Consider the following 23,913-nt stretch of genomic DNA (forward strand, 5'->3'; position numbering starts at 1 on the left):
GTAGTACCGTCAGATACATGAATTTTTATATGCATGCATTTTGTGTGCAGTCCGTGCATCCAGTAAAATTACATTTTCTCCGATTAAATTTACTGTAAAAATTCTACTTTCTACTTTCTTTCTGAGCCATTTTCTTTTTCATTTGCATATTTAATTCATAAGAATCGGATGATAATGAAATCGGTTGACATTTCAATATTTTGCATTTACCTATGGTTTTTTTCCATCAATTTGTCAATGCAGACTGTTTGAGCGTGACTATTTATTCATTGCGGTACAAATGTCAAGTTATTTCGGGGGCAATTAAGTATTCCTTTCGCACTATTTTTTATTGTGTGGTTTATTGTGGGTTAATTATGCATTGCTTCTCAGATCGTCAAACTTTTTGGAAATTTAGTTATTCTGTAAAAACTACTTATGAATAATTAATAATTTTAGTATGGACATTTTGCTCAAAAATTTTTGAGTACTTCAAAAAAATAAAAAAATATTTCAACATTTAAAAATCGAAAAGTGGGAAACTATCAAATTCCCATTTCGTCTGCGTAAATACCTAAGTATAATTTTCTTGAAAATGTAATCACATCGTGTAAAACGTAAAATATGACTAATTCAAAAATTTGTGTATACATTTTTTACCCTAAAATTTTTGAGTACTTAAAAAATAAAAATGCTTCAAAATTAAAAAAAACTCCAATAATGGGAAACTTTAAAATTTCCATTTCTTCTGCGTAAATAGGTACAAATTTCTTGAAAATGTACGCATTTTCTTGATTCTGTTATGAAAACAGTATCTTCTTTTTCCTGGATCGTTCCTTAAAAAAATTAATATTGTATTTTACTCTAAAATTTGTTGCGTGCTTAAAAAATAAAAATACTTCAAAATTTAAAAAAAAATCGAATACTGGGAAACTTTCAAGGTTCTATTTCGTCTGCGTAAATGGGTACAATTTTCATGAAAATGTACGCATTTTCTTGATTTGTCGTGTATAATTCTGTTACGAAAACATTATCTACTTCTTCCGTAGTGTATTTATCTTGATTTGACTTTATCGTAGTAAACTGCGATAAATTGGTCGATACTATTGCCTTCATTGTCATGATGACCGACGTTGGGTCGTCTTGTTATGAATGTCGTTACGTGCTTGGCTTTAGGAGAATGTGTACATACGAACGCAATAGAATCCCTTTTACTTTACTTTGCACATGCAATCAATAATAAGTCACAATGCAAAGAAACAACAACGTAAATAGGGAAATAATTGCGTTCGTTTTCGTACGTTGCAACTCTGTTTCACAAGAAGAAGGCAAGAGACAAGACACGAGACGATGATGGTTCCATGCGAGATAGGATAGAAAACTATGGCATTTACTGAGATCGGTTTGTCCATCCGGGTCTCGCAATAAAATTCTGTTTTTTGGTGTATCGTCTTCTAATTTATGAAGGAAAATGTACATTATTATTCAGTAAGTATTATGCAACAGTCTAAAATTGTTGAAAAATTTTCTGCGAGGTTATTTAATTTTTAGAAAACAGTATAAAATAATCTGCCAGGAAACCTTTCAGATTTATTTCAGTCTATGAATATTGGTTGAGCAGTAGTAACTTGCGCCATAATTAAACATTGGCTCAAGGTTAAAGTGCAACGTATATATAGCTCAAGAGGGAGGTTGTTAGGGGTCAAAAGGTCACAGGGTCAGGTCAATGACAAAATTACGCGTCAAGGCAAAATATTTTAAATAATAACAAAGGAGTCAGATCGATACTATTTTTTAATATCTGTTCAACGACATTGGTTATTTTGACCTGACAATGACCCTGAGGTCATTACCCAACATACGGAATTTTCCTCCTTTTTTGCATATCACTAATACTTAAATCTTAGGATTAGTTAAGCAGATGTAATGAAGTAGTAGAAATTTTGAATCTCACTACTTCATTACATCCGTTTCCGGAAATTTGAGCCATGTTCCCAAATACCTTCTCTTCTCCCCCTCTTCTTCTTCTCTCTTGGTTTGTGCTGTATGTGTATTCGTGTTCGTTGATGAGCATACAGTTTCCTTCATTAAACGGTGGTATTACATAAAGGAAGAAATAACCAGTTGGAGGAACAATAATATTCGTACGTAGCCTCGCTTTATTGATTGTCTAGTTCCCGTCTGGAATGAATCAATAGTAGATCACAAGATAGAGAATTACTTCACAGGCATATGTACGTGCAGGCAGGCCAGCAGACCTGTTCCTAAACCGCCATCCAATGTCCGGGACAAAGATAATAATGCAAAGAAAATTAAAATAGACATTCCCAAGTGAATGGAGGAAAAAGGCTCGATTTTCGATTTTCTTTACTGGACACATTTCCGGGAGCACAATTATTTTTGACGCGTTAATTGGTCCAGAAGCTGTCCTTATAATCGTTAAGGTACTTATAATGGAGGTCTCCCAGCGGATGCTCTCTGATTTTGAGGAAAAACTTGTCTCAATCGATGACAAATTTAATTAGGATTAAATTTGGGAAAGACACGATCTCCCAATGGGCACGTTTGGCAGGGATGTTTGCATCCAAAGAGAAGAAAACGCGCAGTAAATTTGGAAAGTGTAAAATTTGTCGACTTTAAAGTGCATTTTCTCCTGTTCGGATGCAAATATCTCATTAGGAGATTGGTGCCCATTAGGAGATCGTATCTTTCCCAAATTTCATACTAATTTAATTTGTCATCGATTGACACTAATTTACTCAAAATCCGAGAACATTCTCTGAGAGACCTCCTTTGTAAGATGAATTTTAGTAGGCCGATGTCCAGGGCATTTATGGCAGGCATTTATACCCCCACTGTACAAAAATATAGTCAAAATCCATGCCCAAAATGCCTCATTTTACCTGCCACTATTACCCAACTCACTCACAGTCACGAGATCCATTTAACAATTCTTTCTTTCCCATCGCGCAACATTGTGCCATTATTTCCATTCCTTTTACCGGAAGAATTTGGCCGTACTAGAAAATGCACCAGCTCTGAACTGAATTACGTCAAAGGTCCCAACAAAACCTCGTGGTTTGGTTTTCACATTCTCGTGCTTCTCTGCTCCTCTAATGGAACATGTATATTCTCACTTTGCTGCTACTTGGCTCAACTCAACTTATCGAAAAACTCGTTCCTTCACTGGCATTGCATTGCACAAGTTTTTGACTTTGTGAAGCATTCAACATTCATTTATTCTCAGTCAGTCAGTCGGTTTCAACTCTTTTACCGAGGCAGTAGTAGTGCAGTGCAGTGCATGAAAGAGAGAACATACAACCAACATTATATTTTGTACGTAGCGAGTTTAGTACAGTTTGTAAAATCTGTTGTGTGTGAGATTCTGCCGGATAAGTAAAGTTCGGTTGAAAGTGCGAGTGTGTGATTCTACGGGAAAAAGAATATCAATTATTCTCTTGGAAAACGTTCTTTAAAGCTGAAAACGTAAGGAATTATTTTATATTTGTATTTCGAAAAAAAAACAAATTTATGCAATAAATTCACAATTGACGCGAAGAAGGATCATAAAGCGATGAAATCGTATTTTGAAAAAAATGTTCTCTTAAACCGGCTAAAACTTGTATTTTTTTTAATGAAAATTTATAAATGTCTATCTATCCTAAAGAAATCTCTTGGAAAACTTAACCTGGAAATGCAATATATAATTTGATTTTCTGAAAATCTATAAATTTCTGCCCACCCCAAAAAATGTGTGAATCTCAATTGTGTCAATTATTCTTTTGGAAAACTTATCGTGGAAACGTAATGAATTATTTTTGAAAATCTATAAGTTTTCATCTGCCCTACAAACGTATGATTCTCACTTGTATACCATTCTCCTGGAAAATTTAACGTGAAAACGTACAGAATTATTTGTTTTTCCGAAAATCTATAAGTTTCCATCACGAAAACTTTGGGAAACCTAAATCCATATTCTCCTCTGTTCCCAAAAGGCTTATTCTTCCCGTTTTTTTCCCAACTCAACCCGTTCCTCCCGTGTTTCTTTCTTGTGCAGAAAATCGGTTCGGTTACATTTCTTCCTCGTGCACGTTTAGCCGTCCGTGGGAGTAGTGAGAAGAAGTATTGGTTGGTTTGGTTGGTAGAGAAAGAGTTGAGGAGAGAAGGTAACATTATTATTAGCCGGTCACTTTGGTGCGGTTTCTCAGTCCTACTTCAGCCCCCGGTGGCTGCACATTATCTCCTAGTCCGACCACCACAAATACCCGACTTTTTCTCCCACTTTTTCCACCTATTTTACTTAAAATACGAATACTTTCTAAGCAAAATATATACGTGACGTAAAAAGTAAAACGTAATTCGTACATAAGACTTAAGCCTCAACTCGTCCACGACCGGTACATTTTTTCATTTAAAATTTCAATCCGGGATAAAAATACGTTTTTTTCGGATTCAATCTTTTGTTTTCGGACAATTCAATCTTTTCTTCCGGGACGGAAGACAAAAAATCGGTGTGACACTTATCCTGGACAAGAAAAGGGTCGGACTTCTTTATTTCTGTAGTTTTTTGTTCCTGAAATTAAGCTTTTTTTGTTTCCGGAAATTGGAAATAGATTCACATTCGAAAATTGGAATGTGATTTCCCATTCCCAAGTGAAAGATTGGATTTTTCTCAAAAATTTAGAATTTGTTCGCATTGTTCGAATCTCGTGGCTTTAGGAAATTCCGACTTGTCAATCTCTCCAACAACTCTACTTTTATACGTACTCGTACATAATTGATTGTCGAAATAAGAGGAGAGACGACGAATTGCGAATTAATTGGATTTTGTGGAAGGCATAAAATTGCAAAACATTTCTCTTGGCTTTCCAACTTTTACTTTTACTTCAACTTTGTGTGTGCAATGCAATTGTGATAATCAACAAAGAACTAGAGGAAAGTTTGTGACCCGTAAAAAGAAAAGAGTCGTCAGTGTCTGGTCAAATGAATCCGTTTGAAGTCAAAAATCCCGAGGAAGGTAAATATTTAATCTGTATTTCATGAAGTTTCATGAAAATTTAGGCATATTTTTTGCATGACATTTGATCCTAAATGCACATGTCAGTTAATAAACTATGTCATATTTCTTTCCATAACATTACATTTCTCAGGCAGTGAGTTAAAAAACTAGTTTCAACCAGGTAAATACTTCTGTATTTATAATCTATATTTTATGAAGTTTCTTGAAAATTTGTCTATATTTTATTGACATTTGATCCCGAATGCAGATGCACATGTGAGTGAAGCTTGTGTCATAACTGTTTCCAGAATATTGCAATTCTCAGGTAGTCAGTTAAACAAACTGGTTTAAAAAAAGTTTAAATCAGAGAGATGTACAAAGTCATAGATATTTAAATTCTACTTTTTGAAATAGAATTGTTTCATTAAAAAACTTGTCCCATTCAGGGTCGCAAAGTTCTAGCTGTGAGAAGGAAAAGTCACATCAGAAATAATAAAAATCTACCCAATGTCAGTCTCAGATTATTATGCAGGACAAGGGCTGCAGAAACGTGGGGACAATTTTACTCAGAAATTTGGGGACAATTTTTTAAAATAAAATTATAAATATCTCTGTAGATACATACGTAATTTGCCTAACAGGGTCCCACAGAAGTAATATTATTCTGCAGATCAAAAGCTTCCGAACCGTAGCGACATTTTGGGGACAATTATACAGAAGTTCTGTATTGAGAAATATTGAAATTTTGATGATAAAATTTGTAAAAATTGGAACATAAGTGTTCTAAATGGGGACAAAAATATTAAGGATTTTAACATCCTACAATTTTTTCAAAACATTATTGTCCCCTAATGTCCCCAAGCTTCCACGCCATCTGAATTTCACACAAATGCCATGCAACTTCTGCAATTCGGGTCAGGCAAAGAAAGGCAGGTGTTACACCATAAAAAAAGTCGACCCACTCAAAAAAAAACTTTTTTTTTCACTGCTGCTGCAGTTCCACTTAATTTTATTATTATTTTAAACTTTGTTAGTTAACTAAATAACTGTGTGCAATGCAGTTAAAATGAAATGAAAGACATAAAATAAATGAATCCTGACGACATTGCGAATCCACCCAATGTTCGGAAATGTTTCTGTGAAAGCGACCAAGTGTTCCAGTCAAGTTGGTTCGTTGTCGTTGTCGCCAAACACTCAAAAGATTAGTCACGCCATGCACGAACAAAGCACCTCCAACCTCGCGGCGCGGTGACGGTTAAAAATGGGAGGAAATTAAACAAACCAAAATCCGGGCTGTTCCGTTGTCGCTGATATCCTTGTCGGTGTCATGCCTATCATCATACTTAACTATTTCGGGAGTAGGGAATATTATGCAGAATGAAATGATGGCAAGTAAGCAATCTGGATCTTATTTCAATTCTTTGTTATCTATCCGGATGAGAAAGTGAGGATTTTTTTACAAATTTTTTTTGCAGACACGTTTTGTTTCAAAATTTTGATCTGAATCTTATTTCAATCTTGAGGATTTTTTTGCAAATTTTCTGTTTTCAAAGTTCTTAAGGCTGTATTGTGTTTCAAAATTTTTAATGAATTTCAACCCTTCTTTAAATGTAAATATTTCAAAAAATTATAAATGCACAAAAATACAGTAAACTTATAGATTACAACAGCCAGTGTTAATATTCTTAAAATTATTTGTAAAATTTTCTGGGGGGTTGTTTAGTTTTTTGAAAATAATATAAAATAATCTGCCAGTTAACCTTCCAGATTTTTTGGCGACTATTAATATTGATTGAACTATAGACTAAAAAAGAGTCGCCTCAACTTGTATTTTCACGCATTTTTTGTTCGTACTTAGCATACTTTCGATATTTTTTTTGAAATTACGATTAAAAATGTATAGGTAGCTTATCTTCTAATCTAAAATTGAGGACCACATGTGACACTCACTCTCTTGCTCATTTCTTGAGTTGAAAACCTTGCCAAATAATCTTCCAATTAGCAATAAGCTTGCAATTTGTGTCAAATTCCATTGTTCCTTCTCCGCCTGTCTCTCCGATAAAATATCGCGTTCTCTTCTTCCTTCGCAATTCACTTCAGTTTTTATTACATAAATCCTCCACGTTTCAAATGGAACATGTCCTCGGTCCGTCGTCCTGGTGGTAATTGTCATTAAATCAAAGTTGGGCTGTGAAGCTAAGCTGAAAAATGTGCTGTACCAAAGGAACTTTCTCTCTCTTAAGAATCAGTTCCATTGTGAAGATGAGCCAAATTGAAGACATTTACAAAAGACCTGAAATACCGAAGTACTTAGCTGACTCGGTTTTCCAGAAGTAATTTCATGAATTGCGCTGTGCGCTGCTATGAAAAGAAAAGAAATGTCGAGTCTTTTTTTGAATTTAGAAGATTTGATTAATTACTTGACTACTTGTAAATTTTGCATGTTTTTCATTTTCTTAGCGTGACTACTAGTTTAGCTGAAAAATACTTAATTACCAGAGGCCGGATATGTATTTATTTTCAACTTTTTTATCGGTGACGACGGAAGGTCAAACTTTGTGGTTGTGATCCTTTCAAAAAATTTCGAATTTTTTTGACATATTTCTAGGTTTTTAGACATAAATATATCCGGTATTATTTGAAAAATATGTAAATCTTCACATTTTTTTAATACACATATTTTGAAAATATTTTGTGATAAGATTCTTTTGTTCAGAGCAATTCGACAAAAAATCGAGAGAATTAAATTAAAAAGTACAAATTTTGCTATTTTTATATTTTTACATATTTATTTCGTAAATATTTTGGCGTTATTTTCATAAATATTTAAGACAGATATTTCAGAAATTTTCCATAAATTCATATCCGCCCTCTGTTCATTAGATTTGTAAATACCGAATTCTGTAACATGACTTGACATTTTGGAAAGCACACATTTTTCTGCTGTATACATTTTATATATTTATCAGTTGACAAATAATTGCTGCAGCCAACAATTGGCAAATATGTAGACCTACCTAAATCATACATGTGCAAATAATAAGTAATCTTTTTTAATGCAGTTTAATAATCTGTACGTATTATAATTTACATATTTATTCACTTCAATTCAAACGAGTCCAGACATTTGATAATGTTGTTTTTAATTCGGGCATGTTTTCTGTCGTGGTCTGGTTTGAATGGATTTTTCAATTCGATTCAATGTATGTACTTATTTACACAAATCGATCGAATCTGATTCAATGTGTACTGTGAGTGAATCGATAAAAGTATGTACTTACAAGGGCTGTCTTTTAGTGGATGCTCTCCGATTTTGGGCAAACTAGTCTCAATCGATGGCAAATTTAATTAGTATGCAATTTTCGACAGACACGATCTCCCAATGGGCACGTTTGGCCGAGATATTTGCATCCCAAGAGGAGAAAACGTCCAGTAAATTTGAAAAGTGTAAATTTGTCGACTTTACTGCGCGTTTTCTCCTCTTTGGATGCAAATATTTCGGCCAAACGTGCCCATTGGTAGATTGTGTCTTTCCCAAATTTCATCCTAATTAAATTTGTAGGCGATTGACACTAATTTGCTCAAAATCCTAGAGCATCCGCTGAGAAACTTCCCTTCTTACTTTGGGTTTTTTTGCACGTGGATTGGATTTGTCTCTTTCTCTCGATTAAATAAATTATCATTACCATTTTCCCAATCTCTGTAATATGTATAATTCCTCATTAAAATATCAAAGCCAGGATATTTACTCACTTTCATACAAACATAACTGCATAAATTTCAGAAATACATAAAAATATTCAAAATGGAAAACTTTTAGTAAACACGAAATAAAAGCAGAATAAATTGAAATATGTATGTACACATAAATTTCTTCATGCATGCATGCATAAAAATGATGGAAAGCTAGCTGCTCATCACCAATTCAGACTGCCAGATGCATGCACAATGTGTGCGTAATCACTTCGCACTTTTGACTTTTCGTTCGTCCGTCGGTTAGGTCGATTCATCCAGCTCTTAAAAAATATCCTGATAAGGACAAAGTATAGCATTATCTTTGCCTCTCGGTAAGGCAGACATGTAACGTACGTAGATACGTAACATGGTTAAAAAACTTCCACTGATTTGATTAAATAAACGAGAGCCTTTAATTTTTATGTGCCTCTTGCATAACGTGGCATTTCGAATTTCAATTTCAAATAGGAACACCGACAGGCTAAAAATTATCATCCATCCGTATTCATAACTTCCCGATCAGAATTTGTGATTTCAACATCTTGGGATTAAACTAGTATTACTTTTTATCCATTAAATTTGTATTAGGCACCAAACTTTAGAAATGAGATGTGCATTTTATACGGTTTCCTGGCAGATTAATTTATATTAACAAGTAGGAATCATATAAGTTCTAAGAAAATTTGCCAATGAATTTTTTAGTAGCATTATTATTTTGAAGTGGGATTATGTACAAGTTTTCGGAAAGAGGTGCACAAATTTGATTTTATGCCCGATTTTATGCATAAATTGCATAAAAATTCCTCCAATAGTGTACGCATTACAAAGACTTTACAGCACTAAAATTTCGTTCGGTTTAAAAACTTGCCACCATCAAAAAGCCGTTGACTCCCAGATTGTTGATCGGGATCACGTTCACCAATATCGATCCCCTTGCATCTTCTGCTTACTTAAAGCATTATTACCTCTCTCTTGGAAAAGCAGGCAGGCAGATAATGGTCAAGTGTTTCATTTCGTAACAATAATCTGAATCTGCTAACTAAACTGTTGCAGTAAGCAGTTAATGAATGCCTTCATATTAACATTTTAGTCTGGCGTGGAAGACCAAACTTATCATCATCACGGATGAGAAGATTCCGTCCCTATATTTAAATATACGAGATGATCATCATGATAACATCTAAATGACTTATTATCACTCCACTCCACGATATGTATGCATCTCATAAATCTGTTACATACGTTGATACGGGTCAAATATTCAGTGGCCGCGGAAGAGTGTGGACAGAGGGACATTGTCCCCACGGTTATTCGATGTCCGCATCATCTCCCCATCTTATATAAACCCTTTCCTCCCCCCATCCTACAATGTTAACGTCCCCACGTGTCCCCCCGGCTTCCGCGGCCACTGCAGAGCACATGGTGGGGTAAAGGGTTGAGTTGAATTGGTGGTCGATTGCATTGCTCAACTCATAATCATCTCTTTGTCAATTGAACGTGATAATAAAATCTCGTCTCATCCGCTTTTTTGGCTGATAATAATAATGCTTCTGGGATGATGATGATGGACTTCCTCCACATTATTATTGGGCTAAATATAAAATATGTCCATTCCAGTTAGGGTTGTACAGATGCATATTTATTTTATTCAAAACTCCAGATTTTTCCAGTTTTTGAGCCGGTTTCTAATCTGAAGTGGATACGGCTATAGATATTTATTTTGCTGTGTATGAGATTTTCTGTCTGCATGAAGTCTGTTTAATAAAAATGCATGCGTGTACTGTTTGTCCAGTCGAATGCACATGGACAGATTTTTAATGTAAAAAATGTGATGTGTGCGTTAATAAAATTGTCAAGTTTTACACACCCAAATCTGCTTTGTCCACACTCAAAATAAGGTAGTAATGAATCATTACCACGCGGAATGACTATGTGGCTCTACCACGTCGGTTACGATTTGTGGTAGAAATGGTAATAATAAGTTCAGGTAAATTCAAATTCATTACATAATGGTATTAACTTCCTTAATATTTGGTAATGAATTTGAATTTCCCTGAACTTATTATTACCATTTCTACTACAAATCGTAACCAACGTGGTAGAGCCACATAGTCATTCCGCATGGTAATGATTCATTACTACCTTATTTTGAGTGCAGTCGAATGCACAGATTTTTAATAGAAATATGATGTGTGCATTAATAAATGTGTACTAAAAATTGTAAAGTTTCACATAAATCTGCCCCATATTTTTAAGGGTTTGTTCTTATATGATCTGTAGCAAATTTCGTCATTATTAGCGATAAATATTTATATCCTAATTTTATGAACGGCTTAATTGTTCATTTGTACGTAGGTGCAGATATGTAAGTACATAAATATTATGAAATTATGAATACGATCCACTTTTATGTATATGTAGCTTCTGCACTTTCTAAAAAAATTTTATGAGTGTACCTCAAAAAAGTTGGTCAGGTGGAAGAAGATAAAAATTTTGGAATTTACCTATGTTAAGATTTTTGTTTTGTTATTCGCTTCTGATGGATTTTAATCGACTGCATTTTTCTGTCTTTAAAGAATAGCTATTTCTGGTCATAATAATATTCTGAGACATGATCTCCTCAGAGATTCTGTCTGCCCTGACACACATGCATTGCATGAGACTAGACATTGGCTTTTGTATGAGAGTAGAGTCTCCTTATCATTGTTTAACCGCATCAAACTAACTGCTGTCTAAAATCTTGTTCAATTCAGAATTAACCAAATGTGATTTTTTTTATTGTTCTCAGTTTTTATGTACATTACCGGTAGCATGTTTAAAATATGTGGGTAAGAAGAGTTGTACTTATACCCGTGGCATGACCTAAATATTTGGTGAGTCAAATTTATATGGTCAATATTATAATAAATGGCGATACGATATTATGCCTGCCAAAAATTCCAGACACTAATGTTTATACCCTAATCGAAGTTTTCTATTTTTATGTTCAAAATCCCATGAATTTTTCGTGTCCTAAATTTCATCAATATTATTTTATTTCAAAAATCCGCAATGATTATTCCAAATTGAGGTGCTAATTTTGGTAATTTTTGCCGGCAGCGGCGTCTTACTTTTAAAGAAATAGGAAATCAGAATTCGTATCAGCAACAACTGCGAAAAAAATTAAAAATTCATAAAAATAAAAATAAAATGCAAAAATTAAAAAATTAATCTTATCGGCGGCATACATGTACTTACATTTGGCCGGGGTTAACCTCTTCTTCCCAAATCCTCGGCATCGTACAACCCTACCAAAATCCACATTCTTCCCATGGAACACATGAGATTTAAACAAATTGCCAAGTTCATTATTGTCGTACACGTTATTTTAATATATTTTATCTCATCTCTCCTCGCCAGTCAGTTCAGTCTCATTTTTTCACATCTCTCCCCAACATGCACACATGCTCCTTATGTATTGTGCACCTATCCTATTTTGCATTAATTACTAGCCTCGACTCCCACTAATAAATGATTATTAACGTCCTCTAATATATTCCGAATTTTAATTCAGTTCGAATTTTTAAACAGGTAATAAATTCATCTCTCTCTCAACCTCGTGAGCTTTTCACTCACTCACTTTACTTACTTACCTGCTTCATTAACACTGCCAATTACAAAAGGCCACAGTTGTGGTTGTGGTTTGGTTGTGTGTGTGGCTGGCTGGCTGGCATGGATGAGTTCTTGGGCACAAAAGATTTTTAAGCTAAATATTTAATAAGTGACACACGCATTATTTCAATGGAACTAGAGCACCAGAAGTTCCTTTGTGTGGGGCTCGATTTTAAATTATAAATTTAAATTACTTATTAAATTACCAGAAATAAGTATTTGCATTTTCACATAAAAAATTCTACATGCTAAAGCTTCGTATTTTGTGTGTAGGTATCAATTAAAGGAATAATATGTAAGTTAGTGGGAATGAATGAGTGGAAAATTTCCGGCTTGAAGGGTAGTGTTTCGAGTGCAAGAAAGTATTTTTTTTGTAGCTAAATATTTTGACCGGCAAGAAATGCAAGCCGCAAGAAACGACGTCGCGCAGTTGTACTTCCCACGGCACGTGGCTAGATTGCCCGTATTTCTTGCACTTTCTCCCAGTTTCTTGCACCTCGAATTTCTCACGTTTCTCGCTTTGCACTGCAAGAAATGTAGCAAACCCGCAAAAAACGAGACATTGAGGATGAGTGCAAGAAATAACGGGAGAAAATGGTTTCTTGCAGCCAAATATTTTGACCTGGGAGAAATGCACGGCGCAAGAAATTACGTCCCGCAGTTGTACTTCACACGGCACGTGGGTAGATGGCCCGTAATTCTTGCACTTTCTCCCAGTTTCTTGCACCTCGAATTTCTCACGTTTCTTATTTTGCACTGCAACAAATGCGAAAAACCTGTAAAAAACGAAACACTGTTAAGTGTGCATAGATGCATACTTAACAAATGTGAGATCTCACATTTGTTGTCCAACAATGTAGCCACCAATTGGTCCATTATTACGTATTCTTTGTAACCGTATATAGCAATTGGTTTGTTAATTCATACCTTCCAAGAATCAGTTCCACAAAAAAAATCGACATGGACGCACACTGCGCATTATTATTTATGATTGTGCACTTATCTATGCATTTATTTTCATACAGCGCTGAAAATAGAGAGCCTTCTTCTTCTCTTCTCAATCAGTTAAATATTATCACTCTGGTGCTAATACCGGCTTGAAAAAAGTGAACAAAGAGCTCCTTTCACAAAGAGCTGCTGAAAGTTGAAACTTTACTCTGAGCTCTTCTCCTATTAAATTTTTAATGTTTTCTGCTCTGTTCCATTCGTAACTTTTAACTTTCTTGGTCAGGTATATAGTTCGGAACGAAGCTCAGAAATAAATGCGATGCACTGCACACAATTTATGAAAAAAACTCACAAGACGCGTTGTCTCTTAAGCTATTTAGATAACAAAGTGCATCCCTTTATGCATGCAAACCGGGTCGGTTGGTTATAGTTACTTATCTACATTTAATACCAAGTGACAGGGAAAAAAAGTCTTATCTAATCTTAATATTCAGAGGGCGGATATGTATTTACGAAAAATCGCTGAAATATATAGGAAATATGTAGCATAAAAATAAGAATTTTCGAAATTTGTACTTTTGAACTAATACTTTGGACGTTTTAATCCTAATATGCAGAGGGCGGATATGTATTTACGAAAAATCGCTGAAATATGTAGCGTAAAAATAAGAATTTTGAAAATTTGTACTTTTGAACTATTTTATACTTTGGACTTTTGTCGCCTAATTTTTCTTTATGTAAACAAAATTCGTCTAATATCGTTGTAATATTTGTAAAATGTTTGTATTTTTGAAAAAAAAATATGTAAAAGATTTGCACATTTTTCAAATAAAATCGGAAATAGTTATGTATATGCCTGAAAAACCAAAAATGTGTGTAAAAATATTTTCAAATTTTTGTGATCTATTAGGAACACACCGACGTGGAAGTTTGACCATCGATATTTATCCAATGAAAAATTCGAAAATAAATACATATCCGCCCTCTGTTCTTATGTTGCAATTCTCTTAAAGAACCGAGCAGAGGAAAGTCTGTACCTATAATAAAATAAAGTTTCCTTTTTTATTTCAATTTTATTACACTTTTTGGTACACATGTTTAATAAACCATAACCTTTGACACTGACTGACTGACTAGGTTCCCATTACATCAAACAGGATGCGATAATATGCAATCAGTGTCCGCGGACAAAGGGACAATGTCCCCACGGTTATTCGATGTCCCCATCATCTCCCCATCTTATATAAACCCCTCCCTCCCCCCATCCTACAATGTTAATGTCCCCAGGTGTCCCCACCCTTCCGCGGCCACTGCATGCAATATGTAACCGAATGAATGGATACACTTAAAAAATTGCTGGGATCTTATTTCATTTCATTTCAAGCGTTTTCAAGCTTTTTCCGTGCAATATGCAAATTTATGTATTTCACTCAAGGAAATAAATCCGTTTTTAATCTTGTACAGAAAAAAATTGATTTCGAATAAAATTTCCTCGTTATTTTCTTGTCAGATTTTTTTACGACTTGTCCAAAATTTTAGGATTTCAGAGTTAGCTTATAGATGTATTTGTATAACCCTTTCTCCTCTCTGTTACTCAAAGTTATGAATAATTCAGACAGATCCATTACACAGGTTGCATAATTGTACGGCTTATCCTCTCTGGAGGAGAGGAGGCTTCAGTCGAGTGGAGTGGGGATTTTGGAAGGGCAGGGTAGAGTTGTACGGGTAACGATGTCGGGGGCATTTATGGCTTGCCGTATTTGAATTTAGGGCAAATGTTACAATAAATGGTGGGCTTGTTATACAAAAATTAATGGAATTTATTTTCTTATGCAAAACGCGATGAATTTAAATGTTTTTATGTAGAAAATTCTATAAATTTAGATATTTTCATGTCCAAAATGCCAAAATTTTTATATTTTCATTCCCAAAATGTCACGACTTGAAAAATTTTCAATACCAAAATGCCATAAATTTAATTATAAATATTAATAAATAATACGATGAATTTAAAGATCCGTATCCCGAAATACCATAACTTTATATATTTGTATGCCCAAAATGCCATAAATTTAAGTAGTTTCTATCTAGTCCAAAATGTCATAAATTTAAATATTTTCTTACACAAAATGCTACGAATTAAAAATTTTTGTTAGATAAAATGGCAATAATTTAAATCTTTTCATGCCCAAAATACGACTAATTTAAAGATTTGCATCCCCAAATGCCATGAATTTATTTTCATACCCCTGCCCATCGTACAACTCTACCTGGCGAAATCCATCCTTGCAATATCATTGATTTGCAGACACGTTTGAATTGAATTTTCCTCGAAAAATGGATCCATTCATTCATGAGTTTTTTAGGAGGATAACAAATTCGAAATTTAATGGCTTTGAAACAGGTGCTGTTCACATTTTTTACGACTTTTTCACAACATCCATCATTTCCAAGTGCAATTCCTGCCATTTTAACGCCTCGTTCGTACCGATATAAAGATTTCGAGTTGATCAAGTCAACTGTGACTCGATAATAAATAAAATTTCGGATTTTCGTACACTGTCCAAAATCTGGTGGAGTCAGATATACACTCCGGACTGGTAATAACTTCCTACCGGATTGATAATAGTTTGTTCCTCAGTGGTAAATTTTTCTTCACCGTAACATTATTAAGCGGTAATGCCCCTTATTACCAGTGCCGGAAGAGTGAAAAGTCAAACATCTACTCCGTATCGGTACCGATTTGGTAATAACTTATTACCGGATTTGTAGTAGTTTGTTTCTACCTGGTAAATTTCTCATCATCCTAACATTACGGTAATACTCGTTATTACCAGTACCGGAAGATTCACATCATATCCGCCGTACTGACATTGATTTAATAATAATTTTCTACCGAACTGGTACTAGTTTCTTTCTAACTGGTAAATTTTTAAATACCAACATTAATTACCAACTGGTAATACCCGTTATTACCAGTAATTCATATATATACTCAGATCAGTAATGATTTTATACCAATTTTTAGAGAGTGTCCATCTCTACATATATTTAACCAAATTTCTTTTTTCAAAATTTCAGGAAATCTTCTTCACTTTTGGTGCTCCAACTAACTTCTCTGCCTTAAACTTAACGCTCCCCTCATGAAAAAACAGCGACTTCACCCTTACCAAAAAGTTGTCGCACGCATGTGATACAGTGATATTTGACTAACTAAATATGAAGTGAACTAAAAACTTGACCCAAACAAGGAGGCAGACTGTGTGAGTGAGTGAGTTTTAGTGAGTGAGTGACTTAATGAAACCGTAATTTTCCCACAGTCCGACAGAAACAAGAAGAAACTAATTAAATTCAAGGTTGCCAGTTAAGGACTACATTTTGTGGAGAATTGTTATTAATTATCTTAGACATTATTAACCCACATCAGAATTGAGGACGTCGACGAGAACAAAATCCAGCGCGACGGAGGAAAGATCTTCATGGGCCGTAAACGCAAGACGAGATGGAGACGACTTTCAATTGGTAAGAAGAACAATTTTTTTATCTACCAGTTTGTCCCTTGGTGGTGGGATTGATTTCATATCTGGACAAAAAATAGGGTTATGAGCAAGGGTCACTCTAACCTTAAAAGTTAAAGTATTGTATTGAACACTGTATTGAGATTTTACATAGTTGGGCAAAGGAAAAAAATAGGGCATGCATGAGACCAGATTTAAGGGTCACTTTTATCTTTAACCTGATAAGAGGTTTAAAGGGAACACGGGTTTCACTTTCATGCATGTTTTTAACACGGAGTTAAAAAGTCGGGCATATTGCAGCGTTTGTCACAAACCTAACTGGAGTATCAGATTTCGGCTTCTGGTACTCTTGCACGTAATGATTGTTTCTGTGACGTGACGCTGGGTCGTGGGTAAAGTGGACTTGACAAAGGAAAATGCCTTTTTAATTGCTTAATATACACAAGTTACACTTTGTGATGTTTGCAATTTGGTAATATTTTTATGCAGTTTGAATTTGCTAAATTCGCATGTATGTAATTAATGTGCGAATCTCATTTTGTGGCCGTTGTATTTCCTACATATATCTCTAACAGAATGAGAGACACTATCGAAACACGTTTTGCACAAATTTTGCGCAAAACTGTTCGGCAGTCCAGTTGTGCATAAACATGTGCAAATTTTTAAGTAGAATTTTCCTACAAAAAGATACGAAATTTTGTTGATTTCCTTGCAGAAAAATTCGGCAGGTTGAGTGTCACATAGAAATCTCGATATTAAGGGAAAGCCTAATAGATCTAGTATTAAATCTGCTATGATCCAAATAACCAAGGAAAATAGAAGGCAACTTTATAAATACACACATTATCCACCCCTGGAGTTGGCACTTGGTGTAGAAAGTCGGCAAAATTAATTACCAAGAATGAAATGAGACCCGTTTATTTTCCTCGAGCATTTTTCCTCCTACTCGCCCACCCACCCACCAACCAACTTGTCCTCCGTCCTCGCACCCTCGTCGTGACAAAACAATAGCGTCCAGTCCAACCTTATTGATCAGAAACAGAAACAACCTTAGCCAAAAAAGGCCATCATCCATCCATGGCACATCGCATCCAAATAAATCAATTTGACCCAAAACCGTCCAAAACAAAAATTCTGGAAATTCTCCTCTGCGCAAAGTTAATTAGTAACTTGGCCATGAATGAATGAATGCAATGTTTTGTTTTTTGGACCCCTTCTGAAAAGAACCAAGGCCACTTTTCCCTTTCTTCTTTGTTCTCTTGTTCTACCAAAAAAATAGCAGAAAAGTTTGCCCGGGTGTACTACGATTAATGATTCAATAACGTGTCAATCACTGGTTTTTTTGAGGTTGGACCGGCAGCGTAAGATTAATTATGCAGGGTAGCTAGCCATCCATCCTTCCACTTTAGTATATACGCCACCCTCGCAAACAAGAAGCCTCCTGCTGTGGTGTTTTTTAAAGAGAAAGTCGGAATGCTTTCTTCGCACGGGGATAATTTTTTGGCGTCCCGGAGTGCTACGTATGTATGATTACAACTTTTACAGAATGGTGGATTGGATGGCACGAGAAAAATTGTTTTCTTTGTTAAACACGAATGGGTAGAGGGCGGATATGTATTTATTTTCATACTTTTTCATTTAAGAGACCAAGATCAAAGTGTGTAACAAAACCGCAAAAATTTCAAAATATTTTAACATATTTTTAGGTTGTCGGAAATATAAACATTTCCGGAAAAAATACGTAAACCTTTTGCACGTTTTTCATATATTTTGTAAATATTTCAACGATATGAGTGAGAAGAATTTTTTTGCTAAAGGAAACTCGACCAGGATAAAATTAGAGTATTCAATTTAGAAATACAGATTATACGGAAATCCTTATTTTTATGGATTTTCTCGTAAATATTTTGGCATTTTTTTCGTATATAAATATTAAATACATATTTCAGCAACTTTTCGTAAATACATATCCGCCCTTTGATCATTACAACTTTTTGAGAATGGTGGATGGCACCAGGAAAATTGTTTTCTTCTTTCATTTAAGTGAACACTCTAGAAATTTCCGAGCCACGATTAAACTGCAGTCAGTCAAACGTTGTACATATTTAACTCGTTTCCGTGTCGGACCGCATGCACCCACGGCATTCTTCTTCTTTCACTTTTATTGAAAATGATGCCTTCCTACTAACATACCACGAATTTCACTTACGGTTAGAAAAGTCCTGCTTAAATACGTAATTGACATTTCGGATAATTTTTTCCCCTTAAATTCCTGAAACGTCTGCGTCACGACACTTGACAAATAAATGTGCGGAGAAAGCAAGCTGTCACGGGAAAACTGACCTTTCGTCATCAGTTCTATGCCAAATATGCAAATTAACTATTTTCATGGACACATCATGTCGACATTAATTTCCGTGTCGATAATAATTAATGGTTTACGACAACCTTATTAATTGAGAGGATAGATTCTGACATGCCAATTTATAATTAATTCAATAAGTGAATGCCGCACAGGGGCAGGTGAAATTATGATGAGCCGATTAATTTATAAAGTCTCGCTTTTACTGAGTGGCTGGCTAAACTGCAAATATTTCATTTCGCAATAACGCAACCCTATTTACATATTCGCGTTAAAAACCAGGCAGTTTTCTTAAGCAATTTCATGTCACGATCGTCAAATGAATATTAAACTGTCAGTCAAAATTTCAAAAAGTATTGACCAACTATGTACCTCTGACAAGTAAGAAAAGCAGATGCATTTAGTAATCACGAGGTTCGAGACTTACGAAATTATTTGCATATATAATCTTACAAAGTAGCAAATTAATTTTCGCACATGAAAATTGCAAGTCAGTGCATTGAAAACAAATTCAGGGTATTTCACGCCTTAAATTTTCCACATTTTGCCATAAATTTCATCCTCCTTAATTACAACATTCGCCTCATAAATTTAAATTCATGGCAAAAAGGACAGTCATAGATTCCTAAACGCTCCAGGTGTCGTAAAAATTACAACAAAAAATTCAAATTGTTGAAATTTCCGGTATGAAAAAAACTTGAAAATATTCACACGTCTTCAGTTTACATATCTTCATTCCACTCTCCTCAACAACCTTTATAACGACGTTTCATCGTCCCAATTTAAATTTATTACTACACGATTTGACAGACATTCTCTCATTCTTTCTCATCCTGAGTAAGCCAATAGGTTCGATTGGTTAACCAGTTTGAGATGACATGACAACACGGCTGACTTGTCGACAGTGGCCGCGGAAGCTGTCGGGACATCTGGGGACATTAACATTGTAGGATAGGGGAGGGATGGGTTTGTATAACATGGACAGATGAAGGGGACATCGAATATTTAACAGTGGGGACATTGTCCCCCTGTCCCCTCAAGCTTTTGCGGCCACTGCTTGTCGACTGTACTGGTGGACTGATAACAAATCCTGCCTGCTTCTCGTCTTGTCTGCTTGACTGGTTGGTTGGTTCGTCTTATCCTTATCTTTTCCCACTTGATTCAATTATTATTCCGGCCTGCACGACAGGACCAATTTAAAAGTAAGTATGTAAACAAATCAACATTTACATACATAGTCGAATCGTAAGAAGGAGAAAAAAGTCGATTTTTTTCTTCCTGGAACATGAGTTATGGGTTACTCCAATTTCATACAATATTCACCATTTATCGAGCCATCCATATCCCACACAGAGAGACTGACTATCCCGACCAGCAGTCTGACTAGCCGATTTTGGGCCAAAATCGGCATAAAATAGGGTTTAGGCATCGCGTAGAAATTAATTACAAATTGGGTCCAAATTTTGTCATATTTTGTCGCATATGTTTTTTTCATTTCATAAATTTTTCATCTCTTAATTAAGGGTTTGCTATATTTCTTGTACATCGAAGCTTATAAACTCACCCAGCTAACGGACAAACTTGTCGCCCAGCTAAATCCACAAATTAAATAAATAATCAAATAGTAATTAACTAATTATGGAAAAACCCGCTGTGGATAAATACCCGTTTACCGGTATGTATGTAAAGCACACATTTTTTTAACATGCCCTGTTTTACCCCGACTCGCCATGTTTATCGGGATATGCCTTCCCCACAAAAAAAACATCGCCCCGCAAATCGCACAAATTAAATAATTAATTAATTAAATAATTAGTTAAATACCCGCCGTGGATAAACCCTCGTTTTGTTTAACCCTGTCTGGAATAAACCACGCTTTTTTAACATGACCAATTTTTCCCCAAGTATCTCCATGCTTATCGGGAAACTCCTCTTCTTCCTCCTCCACCTCCACCCAAAACGAAGACAAACATATAACTCGAAAACCAATAAAGTGCAAGAGAGAGTAGTTTATTTGATTGATTAATTTCACCAAACCAAACTCGAGTAAATGTCATGAATGTCAAGTCAAGAAATGACGGCCAAGTGCGTACAAGAGCTTTTTAACGTGGTCAATAATACCCACGTACAGACATAAGTGAAATATAAGACTTTTCTCATCGTCAGTGCAGTGGCCGCGGAAGCGTTGGGGACAGAGGGGTAATGTCCCCACCTTATTCGATGTCCCCATCATCTCCCCATCTTATATAAACCCCTCCCTCCCCCCATCCTACAATGTTAATGTCCCCCGATGTCCCCACAGCTTCCGCGGCCACTGCATAAAATGTCTCCTTTTTCGATTGGATTGAATTGATACCCACACAATGCGGCTCGCTGTTTGTCTTATCAATCAAATAAAAATTGAGAAGGCAAAAAAAACTTACGGATTTTATTTTGTATCCATACAGTACAATTCCAGGAATGGATTTCGTTTTCATAAGAGTGAAGTTACGCAATAATATCCATTTTTGGTTTGAGCCGGCATTAAATTACCATAAAATCGTGGAGTTTTGTAATATTTGAAAAAATTTGTCTTACTAAAAAGAAATGGGTAAAACTAGATAGCCCTGTAACTTATTGGTCTATTTTTAAGCTAAAAACTAAAAATATGCATGAATTTAACTATTTAAAGGTGGTTCCTTTTTTGTAGAGTTACATAATATCAACTTTTTCTTAAGCTGCCATAAAATCGTGGAGTTTTACAAATGTACAGAATTTTTTTCAACTTTTGCATAATACAAAATTTGCAGTATGCAAAAGTTTCAAATAAATGTCGTACTAAAAACAAATGGGCAAAAATAAATAAATAGAAAAATGGCAAAGTAAATTAATAGAGACTGCAATTTTGCATAGTTTAACTAATTCGTCTATTTTTAAAGTTAAAAAACTAAAAATATGCATTAATTCAAACTTTTGTTAACTATTTAATCCTAAAGTACATACACTCTTTAGGGGAAATTAGTTCGTAAACTTCGTAACGTAAAGAAGGGTGGGTGGTCAAGGCTCAATGATATCGTGCCCATGTGACACATCGTTAACAGGGGGTGGGTGGGTGTAAAAAAAACATAAATTTGCGTTATAAAGTTTACGAACGTCCTCTTGTCAAGTTGCATGCACTTGTAACAATACGGATGAAATAAGTTTTACGTATTGCGTTATCTGTACACACATTTCTCAAACTTTTGCATGCAATACCTCGTTCCGTAAAGAATGACTCAAATAACCCAGGTCCAAAGGTTGCCTACGTATGTATCGTCTTTTTATCACATCACAAACGGCTCCTTGTAGTATTCCTGTCCTCCAAATAATTCAAATTTAACCCTTCCTCGAACTTGAAATCATCATTGACACATAAAATACATAAAACGGACAGACAATCTGTCACACAAACAAACAAAGTAGTGTCACCAAAGAAGAAGCTTACTTATCAATTAATAATTAAATATTATTATTATCATTATGACTTATCATCTACAGATATCTTCAAATATTTGCTTTTCATCATCTCAAATTTCTGGTTCAGACAGACAGCCCTGTTTTTCCTCAATTCTTATATAGCAGTCGACCAACTATACCCATTCATTTTTGAACGTCTATAGTCTCATCTTCTCGTTGAAAGTGAGCTTTCCGATTCAACTTTCCAATTCAGCTGCGGAAAGTAATTTGTTATTTTGCAATAAAGGCCGAGGGAAAATCGAGTTGTTTGTTTGTTTGGCTTCATTGAACTCTTTCTTCAACTTGAACCATTCCACTCGGCTCCGTCTTTCTCGAGTGGTGGAGACAATGGTGCAATATCCTGTGGCTGCTGCTGCATCCATCCATTTTACACAAAGAAATCCAATCCACAAACACAATTCCTCATTTTAAAGAGAGAGATTATTCGTACTATTTTCTTGTTATGAGGGAAGCGGAAGGAGAGTATTTATTTACTTAAAAAAGTCAGGATTCTTCTGCATGATGAAATGTAGGTTAAATTACTTTGACATATAATTTGTGCAATAAAAATTGTACAATTCATGCGGCATAAAAATAAATGTGTATAATTTTAGACATGACATTCATACCTGTTCACTTTCATCCATTTGACTGATTTGATTATGATAATGAATGATCGTGAATGAAAATGAATTTCCTGTCATTTGAATGAAAATGATTGACAATCTTCAGCCAGAAATTAGGATGACTGACTTTTGAATGAAAATTTTGTTTTTGAACAGGTATGATGATAATATATAAATTCCTTACTTTTTGAGCACACTAGGTAGATTAAAATTCATGGGAAAATCACATGCCACAAATTACGGATAACAGTAAAACTAACTTAAATGTTTGGTCAATATTAATAGTCTTAGATAATTTTTTCTAAGAGGTTATTTGGTTTTTGGAAAATAATATAAAATAATCTGCCAGCAAACCTTTCAGATTTATTTGTGCCTATTTATTTTGGCTGATCTGTCCCGTGTTTCATATCCAAGTTGACTACTTTCTCCTCCAATAAATTCAATACCTTTTCAAACTCGTTCAAAAATGTCTCAAAAAATCCGAACCCAAACTGGAATGACAGGTCCCTTACGTCACATCTCTTTTCTCTACTTTCTCCTCCGCATTTTATTGCACCGACACGTGACCTTCTTTCCCTTGCCACGTAATAATAATGGGCCTTTGGTGTGGACGCAGTTTCC

The 23,913-nt window shown here is 35.0% G+C and overlaps 1 protein-coding gene across 3 annotated transcripts in view; it reads left to right on the forward strand.

Annotated features, from left to right (window-relative positions):
• LOC110854211 (protein piccolo) overlaps positions 1-23,913 on the forward strand; it is a 200,524-nt gene that overhangs the window by 83,512 nt on the left and 93,099 nt on the right. The window contains exons 1-2 of one of the 3 annotated variants that reach the window (XM_035854738.1): positions 3,153-3,465; positions 16,394-16,834. In XM_035854738.1, coding sequence (XP_035710631.1) covers positions 16,792-16,834 — 43 coding nt within the window. In that variant the 5' untranslated portion in view covers positions 3,153-3,465; positions 16,394-16,791. Of the gene's footprint in view, positions 1-3,152; positions 3,466-4,182; positions 4,997-16,393; positions 16,835-23,913 lie in introns of those variants that run through there. The other 2 variants (XM_022102618.2, XM_035854739.1) reach the window with 2 other exon arrangements.

This window comes from Folsomia candida, unplaced genomic scaffold (genome assembly GCF_002217175.1).
Source record: "Folsomia candida strain VU population unplaced genomic scaffold, ASM221717v1 Fcan01_Sc009, whole genome shotgun sequence".
In the NCBI taxonomy this organism is placed as follows: domain Eukaryota; kingdom Metazoa; phylum Arthropoda; class Collembola; order Entomobryomorpha; family Isotomidae; genus Folsomia; species Folsomia candida.